The sequence below is a fragment of the Maylandia zebra genome, linkage group LG23 (genome assembly GCF_041146795.1).
Source record: "Maylandia zebra isolate NMK-2024a linkage group LG23, Mzebra_GT3a, whole genome shotgun sequence".
NCBI lineage: Eukaryota > Metazoa > Chordata > Actinopteri > Cichliformes > Cichlidae > Maylandia > Maylandia zebra.
In genome coordinates, this window is record NC_135188.1 from 16,101,341 (window position 1) to 16,127,653 (window position 26,313).

Consider the following 26,313-nt stretch of genomic DNA (forward strand, 5'->3'; position numbering starts at 1 on the left):
AAAATGCAGAAACCGTGTAATAGAACGGGAAAAGGTCTACTCTGAAATAAAGTAAAAACTATTGGATTATCTTAATTTAAGGACTTTCAAATAGTTACTAGCTTTAGTGGCTTACTTTGCATATATCGGATATCAATCCAAATGTAATTTATCTAGAGAACAAAAGAAGCGATGTTCCATTTCAAATTTACGTCGTTTTTATAAATAATAAATAAACAAATTAATAAAGTCCTTCGGATGTCCCCAAGTATGTTATTATGTAGTAGGATATTAACGAATATGCATGATATTGTATCAATGATTTAAAAGAAAAATGTGGGTTTCCCCCATATGGGTTTTTCTTTCTTTTGGGGCATATGGGTGCCCCAAAAGACAAAACTGCTGTGGGCTCTGTGTGGACACATCCACCTGGGACGCAGGTGTGTCAAATGTGGGTTTGCCCTGCTCATACAGCCCCACAGTTCACCTGCTTTTCTTAGGCGTGATCAGGAGGGACAGGATTACACAGTCCTGTGAGTACATTCGAGAGACAGTTAAGGCTGAGCAATTTGGAGACAAAGTTAGAGAGTCATGTGCAGAGGAGGGGTAGCGGATACAATGGACAGAGGATGTTAAATACTGAGCTGCCAGACAGGAGGAAAAGAAGACCTCAGAGGAGACCCGTGGAGGTATTTACACAGAACATACAGAGTGTTGGTGTGACAGAGGGGGATGTTAGGGATAGAGTGAAATAGATGCAGATGTAGTTTAATAGTTAATAGTTAATAGTTAAATTATTTATATAGCACATTTAATTACAACAGGAGCGTTGACCAAAGTGCTGTACAAGAATACAACATACATAATAAAACAACTTAGAGTATTAAAAGCAAACACCAAATATGAATTAACAAATAACAAATAACTCTCATGCTGTATTAAAAGCCAGTAAATAAAAATGCGTTTTAAGATAAGATTTAAAAAGATTGACAGTAGGAGCCTGTCTGATGTGTAGGGGTAAATTATTCCACAGCTTAGGCGCTACGACTGCAAATGTACCCTGTGATGACTCAAAAAAACGGTTAAATATTAGTTTTTTGTTTTTGTTTTTCAAACTACGTTTTAGCTTATAGTTTAATTTTAGTTAACCATCATATATTTGTTTAATCTAAAATAGTGTACGTACACTCCCTACCGGTAGGGGGCAGAGTGCTGGAAAAACATGCACCACCAACAAGGAAGGAGGGTGGTAGAAACGGAAGTAAGATCAATATCAACAACCTGAGTTTACAACTCAAGTCGAACTTTGCTGCAGTAGCGGATAACATTTCTGAAGTTATTGTTATAACTTCTTACGCTTTAGTATTGTTCGGTGCATTATGGGGGAAGCTTCAGCCCATGCGCTGTGGCGGCGGTTTATCTCTGTGCTCAAACTCAATGGCTAGTTTGGAGATAAGTTAGCTCACTTTTTGTCAGCTGACTGGCTTGAACTTACTTTGGCCGTCTCGGGTAGAAAACTGTCGTCTGATATGCTCGGATATTGCTTTCGGGTTAGTTTGAACACTGACGTAGGCTTAGTCAGAGAGTGTTCTCGCTGCTGTTGACGCGTCCCGGTACAGTCGTCTTTGCAATGATCCTGCAGCTGCTGCCACCAGTCATCTAGCTGGCTCCTCTCCTACTTTCCCCCCTCCCTTAATGGCTCACTGCGGCTCCTCTGAGCCCAGCGCAAAGGTACAGGCCCCGCACCCGGACAGCATCCTGCCCCCACAGGGTGGCGTAGACCAGAGCATGAAGCCGGTGCTGTTTGAGATCTTCGGCGAGCTTTGGACCGTCCAGTCGCGTCTCGGCCAGGGAGTCTCGGCCTCGGTGTACCGGGTCAGTTCGGGCAGAGCCACTGCAGCTGTGAAGGAGTTTCAAGCCGACACTCAGGGAGGAGATTACGGGTATCACAAGGAGAGGTCCGTGCTGGAAGACATCCAGGGACATAAAAACATCGGTAAAAGCCTTATTTCACTTGTGTAAAACGTTTGCTCTCATGTGGACCATTAAAACAGTTGCATAACAAACTACTTTTCTTTTCCTGTATAGAAGCACAACCTACCTAATCATTCGTTTACAAAGCAGACGTAGAACAACCTCACATATCTGAAAAACTGCCATTTCAACAGTACATGTGTATAAGAGATCAGAGTGGATCTACAACAGCGGAAAAGCTTAATAGGAAGCATTTTTTAACCAATAAATGTCAAATGTCTTAGAAAATCACTGCCTATTTTTGCAGTATTTGCTTAGAAAACCCAGTCATCTTATTTGTCCCCACCCTAGTTTGTTTATTTCCTTTATAATAACTCATGAACTCATATCTAGTAACATGCTAGTCTTCAACACCTTCATCTGGCCTTAAGTAGTTCTTAAAAGTTGTTGTGAGAGCTTAACTTCAGTGGATTGTAATAATCCATTTATGTCATGGGGATCATGTCTGTACAGATCAGCAAGATGGTCGTATACTGGTATGTCTTTCTGCTGGCATTGCACTGTTATTGACTGTTTTTGTTGAAAACCTCAATGAAGTTCTAAGTAATATAATTCTCACCATGTGTGTAACGATGCATTCTTTTCCCCCTTTTGTTTCTCAGTCACACTGTATGGAGTGTTTACCAACCACAGCTCTATGGGTGTGACCACACGCTGTCTTTTGCTGGAGCTCCTGGATGTCAGTGTGTCTGAGCTGCTGGTGAGGCGCAACAGTAGTACCCAAGGTGTAAGGTAAGTGAGGTGATATCACTATTGTGTGGAGTAGTGATTAAAAGAAGCCGTAGCTCGTAGGCAGTATGGATGAAACTGTGAATAGATAGAATGCTGATTGGTTGAAAGCTGAACTGGAACAGATGAGAGCACCAGTGAAGTTAACAAAGTGAAAGAAGTGGGGAAAATAATCAAAGGTTAAAATAGCAGCCTGAGAACCTCAGGCAGTAGCTGCATGTTCGAATTTTATTTCATTACAAAGAAGTTCTTTGTATGGTATGACTTCTTCTCAGTCTTCTGTGGGGGGCACAAACAGGAATAGTTGTTCCACATATGACAGTAACCCCTGGTGATAGCTATCACATGTAGACAGTTGTCTGCAAAGCTCTACATAGGACCGAGGCACAACCAAGCCAATCCCATTACTCTGTCTATGGCAGATTCAAATTCTTACCATGTTTCATTTGCATTTTCCCCCCATCCTGACACTGTCAATAGTCTCTGCAAATGACAAAATTTTATGATTTTGTACATGTCTACTTTTCAACTTAAGCTGTCAAAAGTTAGTGGCATTTCTCATGGCAGTAGTTTCTATATTTACATTACAGACTTTTGCAACGTTATGCGTTAAATCTTTTATTACCTTCTAAATACATTGGATAGTAACATAGTTTTCTTTTCCTAAAGCATGGAGAGAAGGCTTCATGTTTTGCCATACTCGTGTACTGTGTCAAAACCTCATTCAAGCAGCACATAATGCCATCTGCTGGTCAAACAAATATGCTGCATGTATTGTGGCTGTACTACAACAAAAAGTGACGTATTGTGGGATAGTTTGACAGCACTATTTATCAGTTGTTGGGAGTGAAGATTGTTCAGTTTTCCTTTTTTTTTCCAGCTGTAATACAATATTTTTAACAATATAAACAGCATCTGGACCAGTGATCATGTTATATAATAAATAATGTTAGGTTTTGTTATTGCTAAGAGGATGTGAGTTACCTGTGTAACATCCTAGTTCAACATTTGTTTAGAGCCCAGCAGGGCCACTCCATGTGGCTTGTCCAGCACTGTGCCAGAGACATCCTCGAGGCTCTCGCCTTCCTTCACAAAGAAGGCTACGTCCACGCAGACCTCAAACCACGCAACATCCTCTGGAGCGCTGATGACGAGTCCTTCAAGCTCATTGACTTTGGCCTCAGCTTCAAACAGGGAAACCAGGTGGGGTTTTGTTATTATTCTCAATATTTTAAGCTCAACAATTTATTCCCCAACATTAAACAAACATGATGCAATGACTGAAGTTAAAGATGTGTTTTTTTTACAGGAGATTTTCTTTAACTTTAAATATTGTTCAACAGATTTTTTTAAAAATCCAGAAAAAGGTGGATGTGGTGGAAGATACAGGTTCATTCAATAGTGAGTTTGGCACTGATTAGGTGGGTTTTGACCAGTTTGTGATGGCCACTAGTCTGTGGTTTCCTGCCGTTGTTGCAGGATGTCTGCAGGTGCAGATGAGACTAAAGAGAGGTCTAGGTGTTAGAAGACATGGATACCTCGGGAGACTTTGCGTGGCAGACTTAGGGCAGACGAAAGAAAGCTGACAGCCAGTAGCGGGCTGCTGAAAGCAGACCATGAGAGAGCCTGAGCAATTTGGAGATAAAGCAGCTGTTGTTATTCCAAGCTTCACCTTATGAAGGCATTGAGAGTTTTTCCTCTTATTGACAGAACTTCTTAACACAGGCTCTCTGTTTGTCTTCTTGGTTGGAGCTGAACCAACTAGCGATTGAGTTTAAGCTTTTATGAATCAGTCTGTATCAAATGCATTTAGAGCACATTATTTGAAAAGAAATAAATGCACTTAATAGAGATGACTAGAACAAATGTTTTGTGCTCATTTTGTTTTTATGTTAGCTAAAGATAAAATAGTGTGTATTTAGATGTGAATGTTAATAAAAGAGGATCAGGGATAGCTCTGTTTGTGAAATTACGACATCCTTATCTTGCAGGATGTCAAGTACATCCAGACAGACGGGTACCGCGCACCGGAGGCTGAGCTTCAGAACAGCCTGGCTCAGGCAGGGGTGGAAATGGAGGGAGACTCGGGCTGCACGGCCGCCGTCGACCTGTGGAGCCTGGGCATCATCCTGCTGGAGATGTTCTCAGGAATCAAACTCAAAGACACCGTCCGCTCGCAAGAGTGGAAGGTATGGCAAAGCTCTCCAAGTTTTAAGCAAAGAAAAATCTAATAACACAGACCTTTGGTGCAATAGAAAGACATGAGCTTACACAGTATGGTTTTCTGCCCTGCAGGATAACAGCGCTGCCATTGTAGACCATGTCTTTGCCAACAACAGCCTGGCATGCCCTGCCATCCCCGTCTATCACCTCAGAGACCTTATTAAAAGGTAAAGAATCATGCACTAAACAGTGAAGTCTTATCATGATGGCTCTGGTTGTTGACTCATGTTACTTTGTGTCTGCAGCATGCTTGTCACTGATCCAAAACAAAGATGCTCAGCTGAAACTGCCCTGCTGAGCCCATTCTTCAGTATTCCCTTTGGTAAGTGTCAATATTTGAGACATTCACTAAGATAAACACAACTCTCTGGTGTGTTATACTTAGGTGTGTGTGCGTGTGTGTGTGCGTGTGCGTGTGTGTGTAACAGCACCTCACATTGACGACCTGGTTCTGCTGCCTTCTCCTGTTCTGCGTCTGCTCAACCTAATCGATGACAGCCACCTGCACAATGAGGATGAATATGAAGGTACAACAGCATGATTTTTACTTTGTTTTTTTCCATATTTTTGTGTTGCTTCTATCCTTCACTGATTTCTCGAAGCTTTATTATTCCATCGCTTGCCTCAGTTAAGTAAAAATGTCGGATTGTCATTCCCAGATATCCTGGAGGACATGAAAGAGGAGTGCCAGAAGTACGGATCCGTGGTTTCTCTGCTCATCCCCAAGGAAAATCCAGGGAAAGGACAGGTGAGTCTTTTTGTCCTTCTAAAGCTGCTTTTTAAACTTTCCTTCTAAACAAATACAGCTTTTTCATACCTTTCAAATGAATTGAAATCTGAGAGGGTTTTAATCTTCCATCATTTTACAGTTGCTGTATTTTATTAAGAGAAGCCTTGAAAGAAAACATTACAGTTCACACTTCCTTTGCTGCTGCAGGTTTATATTAAAACATGACCGATCTTTTGTTTATTTGCAGACTTTTCGTCTCACTGTATATAAATGTATATCTATAAATGCAGTTCAGAAGATTGATTAATAATGCAGTCATTACAGCAGAAAACACATTTATTTTAAATTTATTTACCTTTATTTAAACATGAAGTCCCATTAAATCAGATGTTTTATAAAGGAAAATTGTTTGCAGCTCATTATCTAAATGAGTTGAAAGCATGTATTCAGCATAGCCGTGAAATACAAACAAATGCACCCACTAAATCTTCATTTCCCTTCTGTCCACAGGTGTTTGTGGAGTATGCCAACTCCAGCGACTGCAAAGAGGCTCAGAGGCTGCTGACAGGCCGCACCTTCGATGGGAAGTTTGTCGTGGCTACCTTCTACCCTCTGAGCGCCTATAAAAGAGGTTACCTCTATCAGACTGTCCAGTGAACTTTTAAATCCTCAATTTACACCTCAGCATAGTTTGCATGTTAAAAACACAACTGCAAAGGTCACCAATGAGTAGCTGCCCTGCAGTTTAAGCTCTTTCAGATATGAGTGAGTGTAGTTCTCCATGCAGTTTTCTACAGCAAATCTGTGTTTCATGCAGAGTGCAAACTGAGCTGTGTAGCCTCCACCTTCAGTCTGTGTGCTCTTTTTATCCATCCAGTGCTTTAATATATACTAGATCTGTCTCATTTAATATCTGTTAGCCAGAGGCCTGCGTTCTGGGGACCGTAGTGCCTGTTCGAGCTTCCGTATCACTTTCATTCACTCATAAAACCTCCCATCAGAGTTCCAAGATGAAAAATTATAGCTGCATTTAAAAACTTCTAAAGGACATCTCACTTGATAAATATATAGATATTGACTTTACTTCATCAGCTTTATACAGAATGCTGTTAAAAACATGTAGCAGATGTTAAGTAGTAATTTAAAGGGCGTTTTATGCATCAAACTCAAAACTAATGACAAAAACACCCTGAGAATCACACCCCTTCAAAGTGAAAATTTACTGTGGTGAAAGCAATCTGTTAATATTGCCTATTTATATATCTTTTTAGGTTAAACATTTTAGAGGAAATGACATGGTACCAGGGGAATATCCAGGTGTCTTCTGCCTGTTTTCAGGGAGATATTGTTTGACTAATGCTTCCACTAGCTGGTAGTTTTCACTCACTAACTCACTGCCATTATCTGAGCAAGCCGAGGGGTCTCTGCACCCTCTCCTGTAGCCTTATGCGTCGTAGCCTTTCATTTAAAGCCAATGTGCTCTATTATCTATTTTGATTATTTTCATTGTGTGTGAAACCTTTCAGAAAAACATGCAGTAAGCATAGTTGTTGTTGTTGTTTTTTCACTGCAGCACACAAGCAAGAAAATTAAGAGATAAAACTGAAGAACTAGTAGGTAAATAAGCCTGTGAACAAAAAAAGGTTCCAGCAGAGGCGAAAATGTTTTCTAACTTCCTCTAACTTGAGCCAGTGATGTGTTCCGTTTACCTCGTAATTTTGTAGTCCGGAGCCAAAGCATTAACCAGATATTGGATGCAGATGTGTGCAGTGGGACATTGGAGATTACCCTGATCAAGTGGTGTAAAGCCACTACCTGGAGGATATTTGTAGCCTCTTTAATTAGGACTTTTTTTTAAGACAATCTTGAGTTGGTACAGTCCGTGTTGCTGTCATCACTGTTTTTAAATCTTGCACATTGTGGCTTTTAAAGGCTGTGCAGTACTGTTGCAAGGTGAAGGCTACTGTACTAACTAGATAAGGTTTAATATATGACAAGCTTCCAGTGTGTTGGTGCATGATCCAGGTGATTGATTGTACACTGCCAGCCCAGTGTTGTAGCATCATCGTCCTGTGGTAGTTAGTACTTTTCATACTAAAGCCAGTTTCTTGAAATGCTGCTTTTTGCATGATGAGGGGAAAAAAAGAAATCAAAACAAAACATGTAGCCTTGAGATAAAGATTTCCTGGAGCCAACAAAGTTAATATTTTGCATCTTTTAGCAGCAGGTTTTGGTGTTTTTGCAGTGGAATGTGTTTTTTGTTTTCTTGGTTTTATTCTTTTCCATTACTGGGTTTATAGTAAACACCAAGACCGCTCTGAAAGTATTTTGAAACATCAGACAATTTCTACACAAGTGCCCTATGACATTCACAGGCTAGCTAACTAACCAAAATGCTGCTATGACAGCTGATTGTGCTACAGCGGCATGTGCTTATAGCTAAAGCCTTTGCTGATGCCTTATGAAATAACCTTCCAGCAGTTTTAGTGTCCACACAAATTAAAGTGGACTGTTACCAACAATAACCTGGAACAAATCATTTTTCTCCTTCATTAGTTGCTCACTGCTAATTTTTCTTCTTATAGCCCAAGTAGCTATTAATCAAAAGCTCGAAGCTACATTTGACAGTGCAGGTGTTAGCTGCGGTAAACACTAATGCTAATACTGCAAGATTCTAGAAGTGAAATTCCCGTTATATTCTTCATGTTGATTTTGATCGTGAGCTGTAATTTTGTAACCATCCAAAGCAGACTGGCTACAGGCGACAACATTATGAAGCAGTGCTGTGTGCTCCTGTAGAAAGCAGATAGCAACCTTGTTTTAACAAAAAAAGCATTTTATTCATAGTAGAGTAAAATGGAAAAGAACTACTTCACCCACAATCACGACCTAAATCCTCAAATTCTGACTTGAATCCTTCTTGAAATGGAAAAGCCACAAACAGTGATTCCAGGCAGGAACAAAGTCCTTTACTCTATTGAGAACTTCTACTTTACTACATACGCAAACATCAACTACAAAATATATTGACAGCTATTATTTTACAACACTATGATGGGGAACACGATTAAATTCAAGAAGGCTGAAAGTTGTTTCCTCTGGAATCTGGGGTGTGCAGTGCATTGTGGGATGTCTAGTTCCTTCTCCGTTAAAAGTAACTTATGCGCATATTATTGTACCTTTTGCTTTTTTCCCTTTATTGTTTTTAACCAAAAATCTTTTTGTGTTTTTTTTGTTTGTTTGTTTGTTTGTTTTTTATGATTCCTCTCGTAGCTGGTTGGCTTGGTTCGAGGCTTAAAACTCTTTAACTTTCTGAACAACAACATGTAAAGTGCTTTGAGTGCTTAGAGTAGAAAAGCGCTAAATTCAAACCAGTCCACATCAATGGAGAAAATGAATGGGATATTCACTTCTAGAACCGGAGCTCTTAGAAACATGGGTGGTTACTGTTGAACTAGCAACAAAACACCTTTGATTATATTAAACAGAACAAAGGTTTTTTGTTCAGTTTTTTTGCTCAAAGTTACCCTTACAGTTGACCCATTATGCTTTTCCTTGTTTTCTGCCGCCGAGGGCAGATTTCCATAATATATCTTGTGTTTTGTGAGGGTTTGCTAGTCAGAAGAAATTTGGCTCCAAGGGAGAGGAAACGATTTGTTTCAGACAGGGTGGACTGAAGAGTAAGGCTCAGTATGTGGTAAAAGGAGTTATTCTGAAGAGTGAAACATGCAGTCACTGTTTTGGAGTCCAGTCATAATGATATTGAGCTGGCATAATAAGTCTTCTTTAAAGTCTGGTGTGTGAAAAGCAGCAACTGGGTATGCTGCTGAAACATAAAAACACGATAGAAACCAGATGGTGACGTCGATGAGGAGAATAAGTTTATGCATTTATACTCTTTTTTTTTTTTAAATATAATCCAATTTCATTTGGATTATACTTAAAATATAAACTGAAAGAGAAACAGCAGCGTTATCCTTGGAAAGGTCTAAAGATGTATTTTTCTACAAACTTTATGTTTTTGCCTGAAATGTGAATTCCAAAGTTGAGAGCATCTCTGTTGAGTTGAGAGCTGAGAGCATCGCTGCCCTGAAATCTTGATTTTTAAAACTTGAGTCCTTCCAACCACTTTATGATAAAGCAGGTTGTAGATCTGTGGCATGTAAGCACATTATGTAACTGTAAAACAGGGATAAATAAAAAAAACACCCCACATCTACTCACCCAGTCAGATTAATTAATTGGCTTACAACGTGTTACAAGCAGAGATTGAATATTGTGAATGAATTCCTTGTTTATGTGGAAAATAGTAAGCTATTCTCCACCTAAAATGGGCTGTAAGGGTGGTTTCACTACTCATGAATACGACTGGGGCCATCCACAGTTTCTTTTGGACTGCCAGCCACAACACACAATAAACCAGAGAAGCACAGAGACGAAGTTAAAGATGTTCGACTGAAAAAGAACAGAACATGAATCCACACTGTTGTCGTTAAAGCGCTGCAACATGGTTAGTTTCATATGTTTTTGTCGTATATAATCAGTTGAGTTCTGGTTTTTACTGTTAGTAGTTTATAGTGAAAAGGGCAAAGCAGGTCTGTCTGTGGCTGCACCTTCAAAATGATAATGTGACCAGCTGGCTTTTATAAACGAATAGAAATACTCGTTGATTTTATGAAGCGTTTGTTACCTGAATGTCTGAGTCCAGTGCTGCTCTTTATTTCACTGGAAGCATGAATATAAAAAGAAAATGCTTCCACAGAGCTGTGAGAGAGAGACGTGGGGGGAATCCTTTGGCAGTTTTAAATGTTTGAGTGGAATATTTATTCAGGTTGCAGTTTTTTTTAAGGTGTTTGCTGATGGTGATGTGAGCTCTATGATGCAGAAACAATGTTTTTTGAGTTTGTTTATGATTTTCTTTAGGTAAACTTGCAGTGTGGAGCTTTGTCTCCCGTGTCTGACAGTGGAAGTCATTTCATCAACACTGTTAACGCATGCTGACCATGATTGTTTTTAGACACATCATCAAACTCTTCTTGGAAGTTTCCTAGGTTTTTTCCACTTTCCTCTACTCTCTCTGCATTACTGTGGTTGCTTAACTCTTCAGTTTCGGCAACCCAGTTATTGCTGGATAGGCATAAAACACGTTGCTACCAGTGCATCAAATTTAAAACTCCAGTACTCTATGAGCAATCATAAGCTTAATAAGCTTTGTGTTTAGAAAGACCTTGATTGTCTGCCACAGTCCAGCTTTACATTTTGAGATTGGGTAAAGTTTATTTAGACTTTTGTTTTTTAATATATTAGTTAAAAAAAAAATTTCTTTGCTCAAGGCAGAAAAGACGCTCCGCGCCGCCTCATGCTGCTGGCACTCGCAGCAACTCGAGCAACTGAAAACGTACGTTGGCCTGAAAGTAATCCACAGATGGTTGTCTGGCTGCATTTTTGAAACCCTGCAGATAGGAACTGTATTTATGTACTTTTATCACTCAGAATAGAGCAAAGTGTGAGCAAATCAGAATATCCACGGTAGTGTTACGCCTCCTGTTTACGCCCTCTGAGGCTTGTATCTCTATCTTGTCTCTGAGGCAGCTTCTCACTTAAGACTTAAATCCATTATTTTGTCTTGATAGACTTCTTAGGCACTCAGTTAAGGTTGTTGATTATAAATTTCTTTTCTTCATTTATACGACTGCTTGTTGCAGCACTAATGCACACTACTTTATGTGCGACTGCATTAGTGTTTGAAGTATCTGGTTCTCTGTGTGTGTGTTTGTGGCATTAGAGCTCCTTCGAGTATTTTATGATGTTGTTCAGCAGAGAAATTAAAAATATTAGGGTTCAGAGGTGGGCGATGATTTTCTTTGTCTTTCTTCCAGTTAGCTGTCCCACTTTTGACCTGCATTTGAGTGTGTGTGCAGAGGATTTTGATCCTTCTTTTCCCCCTTTTTTCCAATTTCATCCTGCCTGCTCTTGTAGTCTTCCATCCTTCTTCCCAAATCCAATGCTGTGATTCAAACGTGGCTCATAAGTGTTTACTTTTCCAACTTTTTTAAGTTGTAAAAATGAGATTTGTTCTCTGCATATTCCATCTGCTTCACTTAAATTCTGGGTTTGTTTTCCTTGTAGCTGCTAGTGAATCAAGGTGCAGCTTTAAGTCAGTCCATTTTCTATATTTCTGCCATCAAAGATATATTTTTTCAGAGTGTACTTTATCTTCACTGCACATTTATTGTGCATCTAGATAGTGTCTTATATGTATGCACACCTGTGTGGAGGATGAAATAGCAGTGAAAAAGTTAAACGCCTTCTAGCTGTGTGCATGGCGTGATGTGTAATGTGTGCTGGGACTATTCTGCTCCATCAGCATGTGTGTGGTGATATGGCTCTATATACCAGCTTGCTTGCAAAGGCAATCGAAAAATCCTTTGAAATGACAAACAGGGAGTCAGTTTAGAGCTGAAGAGTGAGTGAATATGAAAAAGTGCCGCCAGCTGTTTAATCTTTAACACAACTGTTGTATGATGTCCTGTTATTGAAAGCACATTATCAAAGGAATATCTTGAAATTCTTTACAGCACAGCAGATAAAAGCTGAAGATTAGATCAAATATAAAGAACATCAGCTGCTTCATTTACACAAAACATCAACTGACAGTGAAATGAGCGAGCTAAACGTGAGCAAGAACACTACAACAGTAGAAATGTCCTGTTGGTTCAGGGTTTTTTTGTTTTTTTGCTGAATTTGAATTTAGCATGCTGCGTATTGACAAAGTGTTTAGAAAAGTGTTCTTCGTGTGAATAATTGTCATTTTTCTTTTTAAATCTTTTAAAGCTGCAGTAATTGTTTCATTTTCAATCCAAACAATAATTCTACATGGGTTAAGGGAAAAAAAGCTCTGTGGAGCTGAGGAGACAGTCACTCCTTATGACATCTTTCACGTTACCCTTTATCATTTGACAACAAAGACACTGATTAGTGCAGCTTTAAAAGTGTGTTTTCTGCACAAACAGGTCCCAGAGTACTGACCTGAGTTTTCTTTTCTTTTTCTTTAATATCTGACCAACTACTGTTGTAAAATCAGGTTTGGGTATAAATGCCAAGCAGGCAGCACAATCTCTGAGGGCTCAGAAATACCAAATCCAGACCGGAGTACCAGCTGAGTGAAACCAAATGATGTGAGAAGCGAGAGAACTTGCACAGTAATTGTTGTCATTTCGAGTCCGAACAAATTTAAAAAAAAAAGGTCTTTTAGTGTAATCATTTAAAGAGTCGAAAGACAATCCACAAGACAAGTGTTGCCTTTTGTTTTTGGTTGAGGCCTTCTTGTTGATTTTATGTTTGAGAAGCAGTTTACTGAATGTTAAAGTTAGATGATCTTCCAGAGAGCAGTGGGTCCATTTGAAGCTCAAACCTGACTGATTGCTCATAAATCACAGCGATGTGAGGATTTCTGTCCTCAGTGATGAGTCCTTCTTACTGAATATCCCACCGGTCACTGAAAACAGATGATTGTTTTTGATTGTTACAGATCGTCTGCTTAGAGAAAGCACAATGTAAGAAGGTCACTGTATGCAAGATGCATGCAACACGTGTGAACCTGTGTGTGTTAATCCATTCTATAGAGCCTTCCAGATCACAGTAACCCATGGCACTCACTGTGTTTGAGTGTATCACAATAAAAACAATGCTTGACTTGAAACTGCAGTCTGTCTGGTGTTTCGGGACTCGGGATTTTCTCTCTTTTTCTCTCAGAAGTCTTAAAAAGACCCCTATATGTAGAACAAATGTTCATTTAACAGTCCAAAATGAAATATGGTTGTTATGTCCAGTATAAAATGATATTTAATAAATTACATCACTGGGATAAAAAGTCAATTTGTGTTTTTTCTGCGGTTCATTCTGTCCAGTAATATGGAGTGGAATGCCTCTTAGTGGTCACTGTTGGAACTGCAGTCAGCAGGTATGGTGAGAAACCATCTCAGCATGGTTCAAACTCGGGAATTCCATTTACCAGATTGATGAGGTTTGGTTAGAGATCCTCTAAAGTCTTGTACATTAGTAATGAGGTAATTGTATTAAGAACTGAAGATGCCTCGTGGATAAGAGGTGAAAATCTTCAAAAAAACCAACAACTTGAAGTCCAGTCGCCTTTTTCTCAAGCTCTTAAGACTAAAGGTAATTGTGTCGTTAAACTTAAAATCCAGGTTATTCACCTTTGAAAATCTAAAAACTAATGCTTTGATTCCCAAACCTTTTCCTAGGTTACTTTCCCCAAAAATATTTCTCCAACTCAATGGGAGGATCCAGAATAATGTTCAGGTAAAAACGCATATCATCAGCCAATCCTTTGTGTAATTTATTTTGGTTTACGTAATTCCCTCATTCTAATTTCACTGATGCACCTCAGCCATCAGTGTTGGACATGTGTCCTGCGTTCTGCACTTACCACCTGAACCAAAGCATTTACAGTAGTGTAAACACAGGTAAATTAAATTTTAGATGGACATGCATACATGCGTACACATCGATGGTTAGGGTTCAGAACCAGGGAAAAAACACTGATAATCCCCTGATGTGTATTAGTTGTGTCCAGCATTAAAAATAAATGACTAAACATCCTGACCTGATTCTCCCAGGAGTCTTGTGAAAACAGACTCAGCGTCACTAAATATCTTTCTTCTTTTCACTCATGACCCCAGTTTCACTCCCCATCCATTTTATATGCCACTATTGTATGTCATTAACTTTGTGTCATTGCTCCAGTAGTGCTTTTTTGTGTCTATCACTTTTATCTTCTCTTCTCCTTCCTTTCCCGGTTGTGGCAGATGGCTGCTTTCCATGCACCTGCTTCTATGAGGGAATTTTTCCCACCACTTCTAGTGGATTTCTCTATAATTTTCCATGTTGTCATTTTACATTATAAAACTCCCTGAGATGTTGTGTTGTAGCGCTGAAGATATAACTGATGTCAGAAAGTGGACAAATGCTATAAAGACAAATGCTGTCAGATTTTATTTAATTCAAAGTCCAATTGCACTTGGTGACAATCTGATTAAACAATTGCTGAAATCACTGATTCACTCATATTGTAGTTTCTGTTCTGGCCACTGTCACATGTTTCCTTTGACTGCCCATCACGGTGTAGAGAAAGGAGGTGATACATCTTTACTTGGTTGCTCCTGTAATAAAAAAGAAATTTAATGTGGATTTGATCAAATTTTCTTTAGACTAATCAGCACAGGAAGGACACAGTAACAACTGAAGATGTGCTGACTCTGTTTTAGTCGTACTCACTTCCACGAATCCAGATATGTTATGAATGATCACCCCCTCCTGCTGTCTCTTCATCTTATTCGTCCTCCAGGCTTTCCCCACAATCAGCATGGAAACCACCAGCATGAGTCCTGCCACTGATCCAGCGATAGCTATGACTACAGTGGTGTTATTGACAGCTCCCTGTGGAGCTGCTTGATCTGCTGCCTTTATCGGTCTCTCATCACCATGGACGACAGAGTCGGGCATAGGCTGCGGCTTCAACAAGTCCGATAGATCTGAGGGAAGCCAAAAATGGCAAGGCTAACCAAACAGGGGTGGGTCATAATATTTGTCTCAGAATTGTAATTCTGATCAAAACATTGTGGTTCCCATCTGTTGTCTAAAAGCTTCCTCACCTTCCAGACTGAAGAGGAAGAAGGCGTCGTCTCCTTTGATGAAGTATCTGCTCCTCAGTCTGTCGTGGGTGATGAAGCTACTTGTTCCAAACCCTGGGCCTCGATAGTAATAACTGCCATCAGACTCAGTTATTTTAGAGCCCACAATCTTGGGATTATCCCAGAAGAACTCAGTACCTGGAGAGAAAACATGGAAACGCAACAGCTCACTGAAAACACGGAATGACTTGACAAATAATTAGTTAACCTGTTGCCCTGCTTCTTACCATCAGAGGACATCTTCGCAGGGTCTGTTGTGATCATTCGGTTCATGTTCATGTGCTGCCTGATGTCGGACTGCTGATCCATCAAGGTCATGGTTGCTTGGTGCCATGGACATGGCCACTTGAGATTGTCGTCATTGGGGCCTGAGGTCAGGTGGAAGTAGATGGCCATATACCCTGGATTGCTGCTTTGCCCGTTTAGGTAAACACCTACCTGAAGAGGGCAGGGCAATATGAAGCTACCACAGGGTTTCCACGTTCATTACCTAATGTACACTGGTTCAAAAACCTTTTGTTTCTCTCCCATTTGAAAAAGACAGGCTCTAAAATAGTGACTAAATGTATTTGAACGTCATAAATAAACAAAAATAGTGTTTTATTTATTATGGAGGACCGTACTTTGAAGTGTTTCCAGTTATTTTTAATGCAACAGAATTAAAAAGATATATAAATATTAAATAGTAATTTACCTGGAAGGTGTAACCTGTTGGTGACATGAAGCGAGGGCTGCTCATTCTCTTTCCAGCTGGTGTGGTGGCCAGCAGCTCGTTGATGCCACGGATGTGCCAGATGTGATGAGGACACTTTGTGGATGACAGGTTAATGTCATCCAAAGAGAAACCTCCCTTTGATGGATTCATTCCCCTCACGCCCTCGAAAACCACTCGGGCCTTCTGCGTCACGTTCAGGTTGATGTTATGCAGCTCCCAGGAGCCCATGACACCTCCTGCAAAGATGGAAGAACAGATGTTAATTCTTAATTTATCAATTATATCCGAACTTTAACACATCCGTGTATAAAGTTTTTCATTCATTTAAAACTCAATTTAATTGTTCTTTTTACAAATCTCGGTTAAATGTATTGATGCGTTCGCTAAGTGTCACCAAATTCAGAACTTTCCAAATCACACCTTTAACAATAACCTTCACAATCACAACTCTGTCTGTATGTCATTTCTTACCTGAAATGCTGTGGAAGAGCTTCATTTTCCCGTTGGGGTTGGCCTTGTCGTACTCTCTCACCCAGATGTTGAGAACATCATCGTCTGCCCCGGAGTTATAGAGGAAGAACTGCAGACACTGGGCTCCAGATTTGGGATAAAGCCAGCGACTCTCCAGAAAAGCACGCTCGCCAGGTAGTGCAGAGGCTGTGCTGAAGTGCATGAAGTAACCTTTCCCTGGACAGCAAAAATCAATGGTGATATTAAGTATCAACATTGGGATGTTACAGCAAATCTGATTGCCTGTGAAAGACAAATAATTGTTGAAATACTGTATTTCAAACAACTACAGATGCTTGTTGCATCTCTCTTCTTTTTAAGGCATCTGCTTCTTCTTTTGTCTTTTTCTTTTGCCCAGTTTCCTCAGATTTTTTAATGACTCAACATCTTGAGATATGCCAAATTATCAGCTAATTGAGAATCAACTTCTTGGTGCAAAAACATTATCTTTAGTATTTTCCTAGGTTTGACTAAAGAAGTTGAAACAAATTATGTGTTTTTGCAACAGACTTCTAGTAACAAAGTGCCTACGGGTCCAATTTAAATGGTTTCTTTGCTAAATTTTCTGTTTTGTGTAGACACAACACTAGTCCATCAAATTAGTTAAGTGCTTATAATGCTTAAATGAATAATAGGTCAGTGGTTAGTGGTTCAACAAACAACAAAGCATTCTGCTCACAATGGTCATGTAGAAGGACTGAACTGAAACTGAGTGAAAAAGCAGCCAATGACGAAAGAATGAAAAATTATTGCTCAACACCACTTTAAACATCACAAGATGGACTCAAATTTAGATTATTTGATATTATTATTTTGATTATGGAATCAAAATATAGAGAAATTAGGAGTGTCATGAGAATTTTGCCAAGTACTGTACAGACTAGGCAGTAGCAGTAGTACCTAGAGGGTATTACCTCAGTAGCAAGCAGTTGTGCACCTTAAAGGTACAATAAAGTACTTTATTTTCTGAATGTTTTAAATCTTTCACATTGAAAAACCTTCCAATCTGTTTGTGAAGTCCTACAAACATTTTTCTCATTGCTTTCTCTATATAACAACAGGATATAGGTTTGAAGATTCTTAGCAGGCATCAGTTTTTATTCTCTTGATGTACCACTGGTATTAAAGCAGTGGGATACTGGGTTTGTCTTTTTGTTGTTAGCACAGCAGTAGTTCAACTTAACGAATAGAAAACCAAATAAAGAATGATTCTCTCTTTTAGTGAGATCAGTACTGAAGCATTTTATCCTTGCCGAGTTTATCGTATAAACACTTGCAAGTTATTTTTCTAACAAACTAAGCGTGTTTTTGTGAAAACAATAAATCCCTTTATCTTGATTCCAGTCTGAACTTTGCACAGGTCACTGCTGTAAATCACCTCGGCTCTCTTTGTTTTTCAGATACATGTAACCAAAGCAGTAGCTCTTAACTCAGATAAGAGCACACAGGTAATCATTCCTTGGAACTCTCAACATCTCTCTTCAGACATCCCCACCCTCCACAAACCAGAGTCCAGTTTTTGAAAGTGCACTAAATGTTTTTGTAGTGCACACTATTTATTTAACTAAGGGAGAACTGTTGGGATTAAGAATCCCTTTGTGCATGGAAAGATCCTTCCATGAAGGCTTAGCATAATAACACACATTTTTGTGATTATTCATGGTTACCTTTGCATTGTCCCAAATTGGTGAAATCAGTCTCAGGTCCTCCAGCCACTGAAGCAAGCTGCTCCCACTTTGCATCGCCAGAGCCCTGAATCATCCCGCAGATGTTCTCCTCCTCAAAATTACAGCTGTCCACAAAGGTGGAAGACGTGGCTGTTGAGAGGAAGCAATCACACTTTCACTGCTCGATCTAGTCCTACAGACAGAACACTGCCATTTCCCCTCTTTACAAAAAATACGTTTTAACTTTGGGGAAAAGAGATGACTAAAATTGAGAAATTAGCAAAAAGGAGAGGAAGCTGACACTTTTAATATAAGGTCTTTAAGGTTTATTGGTATAATTTTATAATCAATATATTCTAATTATATTATATCATAGTATAGACGCAGAGAAGCTGCATTCAGCTTTTATGCTCCATATATCTGGAACAAACTCCCAGAAAGCCTCAGATCAGCTGAAACACTCAGTTTATTTAAATCCAGGTTGAAGACTCACCTGTTCTCAGCTGCATTTGAATAAAGCACCAAATCCACACTTTTAAGCTTAAATTTCAAAACTTACATTTTAACTACTGATTTTATCTACTGTTCTGATTTTATCTACTGTTTTTTTAATCAATTTTAAATCATGCTTTTTATTGTTTTTGTTTTTTAGTGTCTCTGTAAAGCACTTCGAATCGCCTTGTTGTTGAATCGTGCTATATAAATAAACTTTCCTTGCCTAGTAAAATTTTTTTATTTTATGGAAACTTGTTTTGCAAGAGTTATTGATGTGCTCCGCTCTCTTCAGCTGTGTTATCACAGATCCAAGTTTTATTGGGCTGCATTGAAGTCTGTTAAAAAGAAACAAAGTGCTGATAAAGAGCCTGACAACTAAGTTGTGATAATGCAGATAAACAGCAAGAGTACAACCATCCACATGTGGCTATATTATGTATCATAATAGTACAAAAAGCTTCTAGGTCTAGAAAACAACTTGCAGACTTCCAGAGCTCCTGTGTGTTGACCTGAAGACAGGAAACAAATCGGCACCTGTGCCTTACATAACACTGTACAGTGTAGCGTGAGGGAAGTTAATCTGTTGATTAAACTATGGTTTACTATTAAACTATGAAGACTGATTATGGTTTATTGTCCAAGATTATCACTGTATAATCTCATCATTTTCTGCCAGACAGACTTTAATCTGTGCAACACTGCTTGGTTATCATTGCACATTGGTTTTAATGAACGGATTCAATTTATTGTTTGTTCAAAGTGCCATCGGTCACTGTAGATTCAATATACGTGTAGAATTTTTATCTACTGTTTTACAACAACACCCATGATGTGTTATGAATTTAAATATTGGTTCCCATCTTCATGCTTCTTCCCATCTTGATGTTCAGCTGATGATGACTTAAGAAAAACATGAAGATATGAAAATGCTGAAAATGAGCTAGATTAGCTTTCGCTGCACACTGAACACAAAGAGCAAATGTTTCTTTCATGCTTTGTTTCATGCTCTGTGCTTAGACATCTTTAGAGTTTCTACTTGGAATCTCATGTTTTTCAGTTCTGTTTTTCTGCTACACTATGCACAAATTACCACATGAACTTTGCAGAACTTGTTTGGGTTGAGTATGGGTAAATTTTAAATTTCCTTGCCATAATTGTCTAAATTGTTGGAAAATGCTCAAAGAGTCACCACAAACAACAACCTCTTAAAATATTTTCAGTTTTCGCTCCATTTAATACAATAATAATCTATTTCAGGGGATTTTATCTAGTCCAATGTGTTAGCTTAGCATGCTAATCCACATTAGAGTGACTAAAGAGATTTTTATTGCATGACACGATTAGTATTTGGTTAAACATAGTTCTAAGAAAAAAAGGCCATTAACACTTAATTTATGATATTAATAGTTCATTAGCACTCACTAGTTTTTGTGGTGTGGAATGTTTTCTTCCTCACCTTTGAATATTCTGTACGGTTTCTGCATTTCTTGTACTATATGTGATTCATTTCTGACAAGTTGTCATGACTCACTGCAGTTGTAGAGGCGGTTGAGCTTAGTTAGGTCACTAGAACTGAACCCCATCCTCTGGCCAATCACATCCATGAAGTGGGGGATCTTTGTGACGATGGTCGGCTCTGAGCCGATGTTGAAGGAAGTCTTGCTGTAGTGCATCACAGAACCATAGTCATAGGGAACCCCCAGTGCACTGGACACTGTGTCATCATATGTGTTGAAGTTGTGCTCTTTACCTGAGGAATACCAAGAAGAAATTACCCTTATTTGACACAATATTTCAGTTGTCTGTCATTATTCTGACAACAGGGATATAAGAGAAACACAAACTCCTAATGGTTGTCTAATCTAATTCTACATTAAATGAGGTGTAATTCACACTTGTCACTCTTACCGGACTGAATCTGATTCCAAATGATGTCGACGTAGTCGTCACGGTCAGCTCTGGACTGCTCGTGCCAGAAGCCGAGAGCATGCAGGAACTCATGTTCAACTGTTCCCAGCCTATCACAGTTACTACCAATGGAAAGCTCCTGCTTCCCCACATGACGGTTGCCAACAGAGGAGTAGCATCTGTAGAGGAAGAAATCTGGATGTACAAATCTCTAAACACACAGATCTCCCATCTTCCAGGCTCAACTCACAAACTGCGTGACTATTAGCAAACAGGTAATACAATTAAAGCTACCACTAATAATGTAATTTATCACTTAATTATTATCTTTTTTTAGATTTTGTAATTGATTTCATTTACCAGTTACTGGTTATGTCAAGTATTATGAATTATGTTTATTTATGTCACCAAGTTGTGTAAAAGTTCATGAATATATTTTGTATCATAAACCATAGTAATATATATATATATATATATATATATATATATATATATATATATATATATATATATATATATATATACATATATATATATATATATATGTGTGTATTTATGTATATGTATATGTATATATACATATATATATACATACATATATATGTATACATACATATATATATATATATATATACATATATATATATGTGTGTGTATTTATGTATATGTATATGTATATATACATATATATATACATACATATATATGTATATATATATATATATATATATATATATATATATATATATATATATACATATATATATATGTGTGTGTATTTATGTATATGTATATGTATATATACATATATATATACATACATATATATGTATATGTATATATATATATATATATATATACATATACATATATATGTATATATATATATATATATATATATACATATACATATATATGTATGTATATATATATGTATATATACATATACATATATATGTATATGTATATATACATATATATATATGTATATATATATATATATATATATATATATATATATATATATACATATATATATATGTGTGTGTATTTATGTATATGTATATGTATATATACATATATATATACATACATATATATGTATATATATATATATATATATATATATATATACATATATATATATGTGTGTGTATTTATGTATATGTATATGTATATATACATATATATATACATACATATATATGTATATATATATATATATATATATATATATATATATATATATATATATATATATATACATATACATATACATAAATACACACATATATATATATATATATATGTATATGTGTATTAGAACCATATTTATAGGGAATGGTCATGGGAATGATTACCAAATGTTATTGTAGTTTCTTTAACAAGCCACCAGATGGTTGAAGGCTGACTCACCCATCGCCTTTAAAAACAGAGATATAGTTCTCCTCTCCTTTCCACGGCGAGAAATCGATGCAGGTCTTCAGTCTGTACTGATCAAAAGCCTTCAGGATCACTCCCTTTGCATTCATCTCTACAAAGTGCAAAATAAAATAGGGAAGCATAATGATTTGGTGCATAGAGTCACAACTGCTGTGAATGAGAGTTTCCAGAATGTCTTACCCAGGCTGTCCTCTAAGTAGTAGGGGATGATTGTTGGCCAGCGATATTGATCACCTATGATGGAGTTTCTGTCAGATGTCTAAAAGGAAACACGAATACTGTTATGTTGTAAAAATGCCTGCTAAGCCAGTGAACCTTCTTTTATCCTGCTTTAAGACTCTACTAATTACTAAAATTTAAAAAACGAATTCAATGATGTAATATGACTTGAAACTAGTGTTCGAGCCTATAATGAAAACTACAAACAACTGGATGTTTTTTTGCAAGCAGAAGAGACGCCATCTGCGTGCCATTAAAAGAATATGCAGATTTAAATCATTTTAGCACTGCCATCACTTTTCTGACCAAGAATTTATGGTCATCTTCTATATGCAGTCTGTGTTTTCATTATGTTAAATATCATGTGCTGGTTCACTGACTTTAATAGAAGGAGATGTTAAGTTCCTAATTTGGTCCTATAAGCTATTTCAGAAGATAAATAAATCCAAAGTGACCAAATATAACATCCACAACTGGGGCTAAAATGAGTCCACAAACCGAAAACACTAGAATCCAGTCCGGCAGGAAACGGTACAACATGACAAAGTACTGAGGGCAGACAGAAACCATAAATACACAGAAGATAACAACGGACGCGGAAACAGAAATAAAAGAAAACACAGCTTGCAACAACCAAGGTCACAACACAGGAAATTTAATTAAAATTTGAACACAAGAAACAAATGACTATCAAAATAAAACAGGAAGCGACTAAAAAGGAAATCTCTATCATCTTGGACAAAGATTTGGCAAGATACAGGAAGACACTAGGAACGCTAGACTAATTAAAACACAAACAATCAAAATTCGAAATAATCCTAAACACTAACAGAAACAAGATTACAAAGATGGTAAAAACTCCAGACTTAACACAGTGGCACTACTAAAATATAGAAAAACCCAAAAGAAATAAAAATATAAAACTCAGGCTTTTCATGACAAAGGATAAACTCACTTTTTCCTGAATAATATCTCCTTCCAACAGGTCCAGCCCAGCCGCTAAAGGGAAAACAATAAAATAATTTCACCGACTCCTCAGAGACATTATCAAGCAAAATGAAACAAGAACAGTGAACGAGAACAAACCTTCATTGATGTTAATGATGTCCCAGTCATGGCCTTCGTCAACATCAATTTCTGCAGGTAAGGAATCAGTGATAATAAGATAAAAGGCCTGTGAACTCTAATAACATGAACACAGAATTGGCTGAAAATGGTTGTTTTACTAAAGCATTAATATCCGGACAAGAGTAATACAAAGAAGTATATGGAACAGTGACATTATAAGTCCAACATTCCTTCAGTAACATCACCACCTAAAACATAATGTCTAGCTCACCTGTATCACCGGTTAGTTTGGCTGCTGTCTGTAAAGTAAATTAGAAGGCACAACAATCAATCAACAGAGAAGACTTTATTATTATCCCCGTGAAACTGAATGGACTCAAATCCTGCCTGGAAATGTAATAGATATTTTCATTGTATCCACATGAAGAGGTTCTCTTACCAAACCCAGCGCAAAGAGCAGAATGATCCACCTGAGCTTCATGGTTCCAGCTGCAGGGCGATGCTCTCTGAAGGCCTGCTGTGTCTCAACTAAAGCTGTTAACCTGTTTTTGTGCTGAAGAATTTCACGATCATTTTATGACTCAGGTTGTTAAAGATTGTGTGGTTACATAATTCATTATTAATTCCATCCATCCATTTTCTACTGCTTATCTGAGTTCAACTCATGGCGTCAGGAATCCAAACACTTATCTGGTGTTGTTGGAGTGACAGTAAATAACAGGTTTGAATTTTTGAAGTTTAGAAGCACAGGAGAGACTCACAGATGCAGATGCGGCTTTACCTGGGAGAGACAGTGACACAGATTTAAGATAAGATAAGACTTTATTGATCCCACGACGGGGAAACGTTTGCATTACCTCAGCTCAGGTACAGATATCAGAAGGAAATACAAAAATACAAATAAGTACCTGCACATGTCCATACACATGGAAGGTCCATTATGCATGAAGTGGTGACCGTGGATGTTCACAGTGTCCAGTGAGTCGTGACATCGTGATTGAGGAGTTATAAAGTCTAACTGCTGTTGGGGTGAATGATCTGCGAAAGCGCTCCTTCCTGCAGCGAGGGTGTTTCAGTCTCTGACTAAAGGAGCTGCTCAGCGCACTCCCAGACTCGTGCAGTGGGTGATGTGGGTTGTTCATAATGGATGTCAGCTTTATTAACATCCTCCTCTCGCCAACCCCCTCCACAGACTCCAGAGGACATCCCAGCACAGAGCTAGACCTCCACACCAGTTTGTCAATCCTGCTCCTGTCCCTGTCTGTGCATCCACTCCCCCAGCAGGTCACTGCATAGAAAAGGGCAGATGCTGCCACAGTGTCATAGAATGTCCTTAACAGAGTCCTGCTGACTCCGAAGGACCTCAGTCTCCTCAGCAGGTGGAGTCGACTCTGGCCCTTCTTATACAGGATGTCTGTATTTGTAGTCCAGTCCAGTTGATTGTTGAGGTGAACACCCAGGTACTTGTAAGAGTCCACTATCTCGATGTCTTTTCCTGGATGTTCACCGGTGTTGTGGGGGTGACTTCCTCCTGAAGTCTATGATCATCTCCTTTGTCTTTCCGGTGTTGATTTGGAGTGTGTTGGTCTCACACCAGCCAACAAAGTCACTGATGACCCCCCTGTATTCCTGATCATTGCCATCTGATACGCATCCAATGATGGCTGTATCATCTGAGAACTTCTGTAGATGGCAATCGTCCGAATTATAACTGAAGTCTGAAGTGTAAAGGCTGAACAGGAATGGTGAGAGAACCGTGCCCTGTGGTGCCCCCGTGCTGCAGATTACCACCTCGGACACAGTCATGGAGCCTCACATACTGTGGTCTGTTGGTAAGGTAGTCGAGGGTCCATGCAGTCAGCTGTTTGCCTACTCCGGCTCCCTCCAGCTTCCCTCTCAGCTGCTATTTCTGCTATTTACATAGCAGAAATCTTCTACATCTTTTGCGCCTCCATGTTTCCATGAGATGGCGGTCGACAATAATCCTCACTTCCAGGTCCCGTCTGATCCGGAGAGATACAGTGTTTTCATGTGACCACAAAATGTGCAGCTAATTCTAAATTGCTCTCTACAGTCCACTTCATAATATCTGAAAAAGACTAAGTGTATATTCTTGTTATTTTGTGGGTTTGCAAGTGTGCAACATCCATAAATGTCAACTTTTTTCAATGGCCTTCATACTGAGTTTACTGGTGTGGTGGAAGATTCCTTTTCTCATGTATTAATCACATATTTAATCATATCACATTAGTTATAGTAATATCACTTTCTCACTTTACTGTTGTAAGAACACTCCTGTCACTAGTTTGCATGCATGTGGAATGTTAACACAGTGAGGCCATTGTAATGGGAGATATTGAACAGATAGTGGGACTCCTTCTCCTTATCGGGGATGTAAATCCTTAGGTGACGGCCAAGCAGAAAGCAATGTCATAATTCTCTCTGTGAGGGAGGGGGTATAGGCCCCCCCCCATGAGAGAGGCCAACATATAAGAGTTTGTGGAATGTTCTTTGTCTGTGTCTCTGTATGTAAGATGTAAGGGCGGCGGCCACGATTCAGAGATGGTCCAAGTGTTTCACTGGGAAGCTCTCTCCACATTGCAATGTGTTTATTAAACCCACTTCAAATCAAGCTCACTGGTTGTGTTGAAGGTTAGTGTTAAATTTTCCACAACACCTGAAATGCTGTTTTATACAAATTACTTTTAGGCCAATTTAGAAGCTCATATCTGCTTGTTGCATGACATTAACACCTGTAACACCTATATTTTTGTTCTTGGACTCTTCTGTAGTGACTTTGCATCATTCACAGTTTTTTCCCCTCACAGTTTATCCTTTTACTCTACCTTTAATCAACTCTCTTCTGATTGGAAGCCCTCC

General features: G+C 38.5%; 2 protein-coding genes across 2 annotated transcripts; one reads left to right on the forward strand and one right to left on the reverse strand.

The window, feature by feature from the left end:
- The first annotated feature begins 1,253 nt into the window (after window positions 1-1,253).
- On the forward strand, window positions 1,254-13,397 carry uhmk1 (U2AF homology motif (UHM) kinase 1). The gene is made up of 9 exons (XM_004552928.6): window positions 1,254-1,975; window positions 2,616-2,745; window positions 3,759-3,945; window positions 4,734-4,931; window positions 5,038-5,132; window positions 5,211-5,287; window positions 5,394-5,492; window positions 5,625-5,713; window positions 6,206-13,397. The coding sequence occupies exons 1-9, from the start codon at window positions 1,675-1,677 to the stop codon at window positions 6,350-6,352; spliced, it is 1,323 nt and encodes a 440-aa protein (XP_004552985.1). The 5' UTR covers window positions 1,254-1,674; the 3' UTR covers window positions 6,353-13,397.
- A 1,264-nt stretch (window positions 13,398-14,661) lies between these two features.
- Window positions 14,662-25,239, reverse strand: LOC101487076 (meprin A subunit beta-like). Its single transcript, XM_076880115.1, has 16 exons — window positions 24,941-25,239; window positions 23,873-23,975; window positions 23,705-23,732; window positions 23,452-23,502; window positions 23,321-23,364; window positions 22,327-22,405; window positions 22,120-22,237; window positions 20,704-20,882; window positions 20,327-20,545; window positions 18,301-18,450; window positions 16,595-16,810; window positions 16,103-16,359; window positions 15,636-15,846; window positions 15,370-15,546; window positions 14,993-15,249; window positions 14,662-14,877 (listed from the first exon to the last, which is right to left on the reverse strand). The coding sequence occupies exons 1-16, from the start codon at window positions 25,237-25,239 to the stop codon at window positions 14,833-14,835; spliced, it is 2,433 nt and encodes an 810-aa protein (XP_076736230.1). The 3' UTR covers window positions 14,662-14,832.
- Window positions 25,240-26,313: the final 1,074 nt, after the last annotated feature.

Coding starts and splice junctions, on each gene's coding strand:
- uhmk1 (XM_004552928.6), top strand. CDS start 1,675: ATGGCTCACTGCGGCTCCTCTGAGCCCAGCGCAAAGGTACAGGCCCCG. Junction 1,976..2,615: donor CCAGGGACATAAAAACATCG/GTAAAAGCCTTA, acceptor TTTGTTTCTCAG/TCACACTGTATGGAGTGTTT. Junction 5,714..6,205: donor AAAATCCAGGGAAAGGACAG/GTGAGTCTTTTT, acceptor TTCTGTCCACAG/GTGTTTGTGGAGTATGCCAA.
- LOC101487076 (XM_076880115.1), bottom strand. CDS start 25,239: ATGACTGTGTCCGAGGTGGTAATCTGCAGCACGGGGGCACCACAGGGC. Junction 23,976..24,940: donor AAGTCACCCCCACAACACCG/GTGAACATCCAG, acceptor GCACAAAAACAG/GTTAACAGCTTTAGTTGAGA. Junction 23,733..23,872: donor TGCTCTTTGCGCTGGGTTTG/GTAAGAGAACCT, acceptor TTTACTTTACAG/ACAGCAGCCAAACTAACCGG.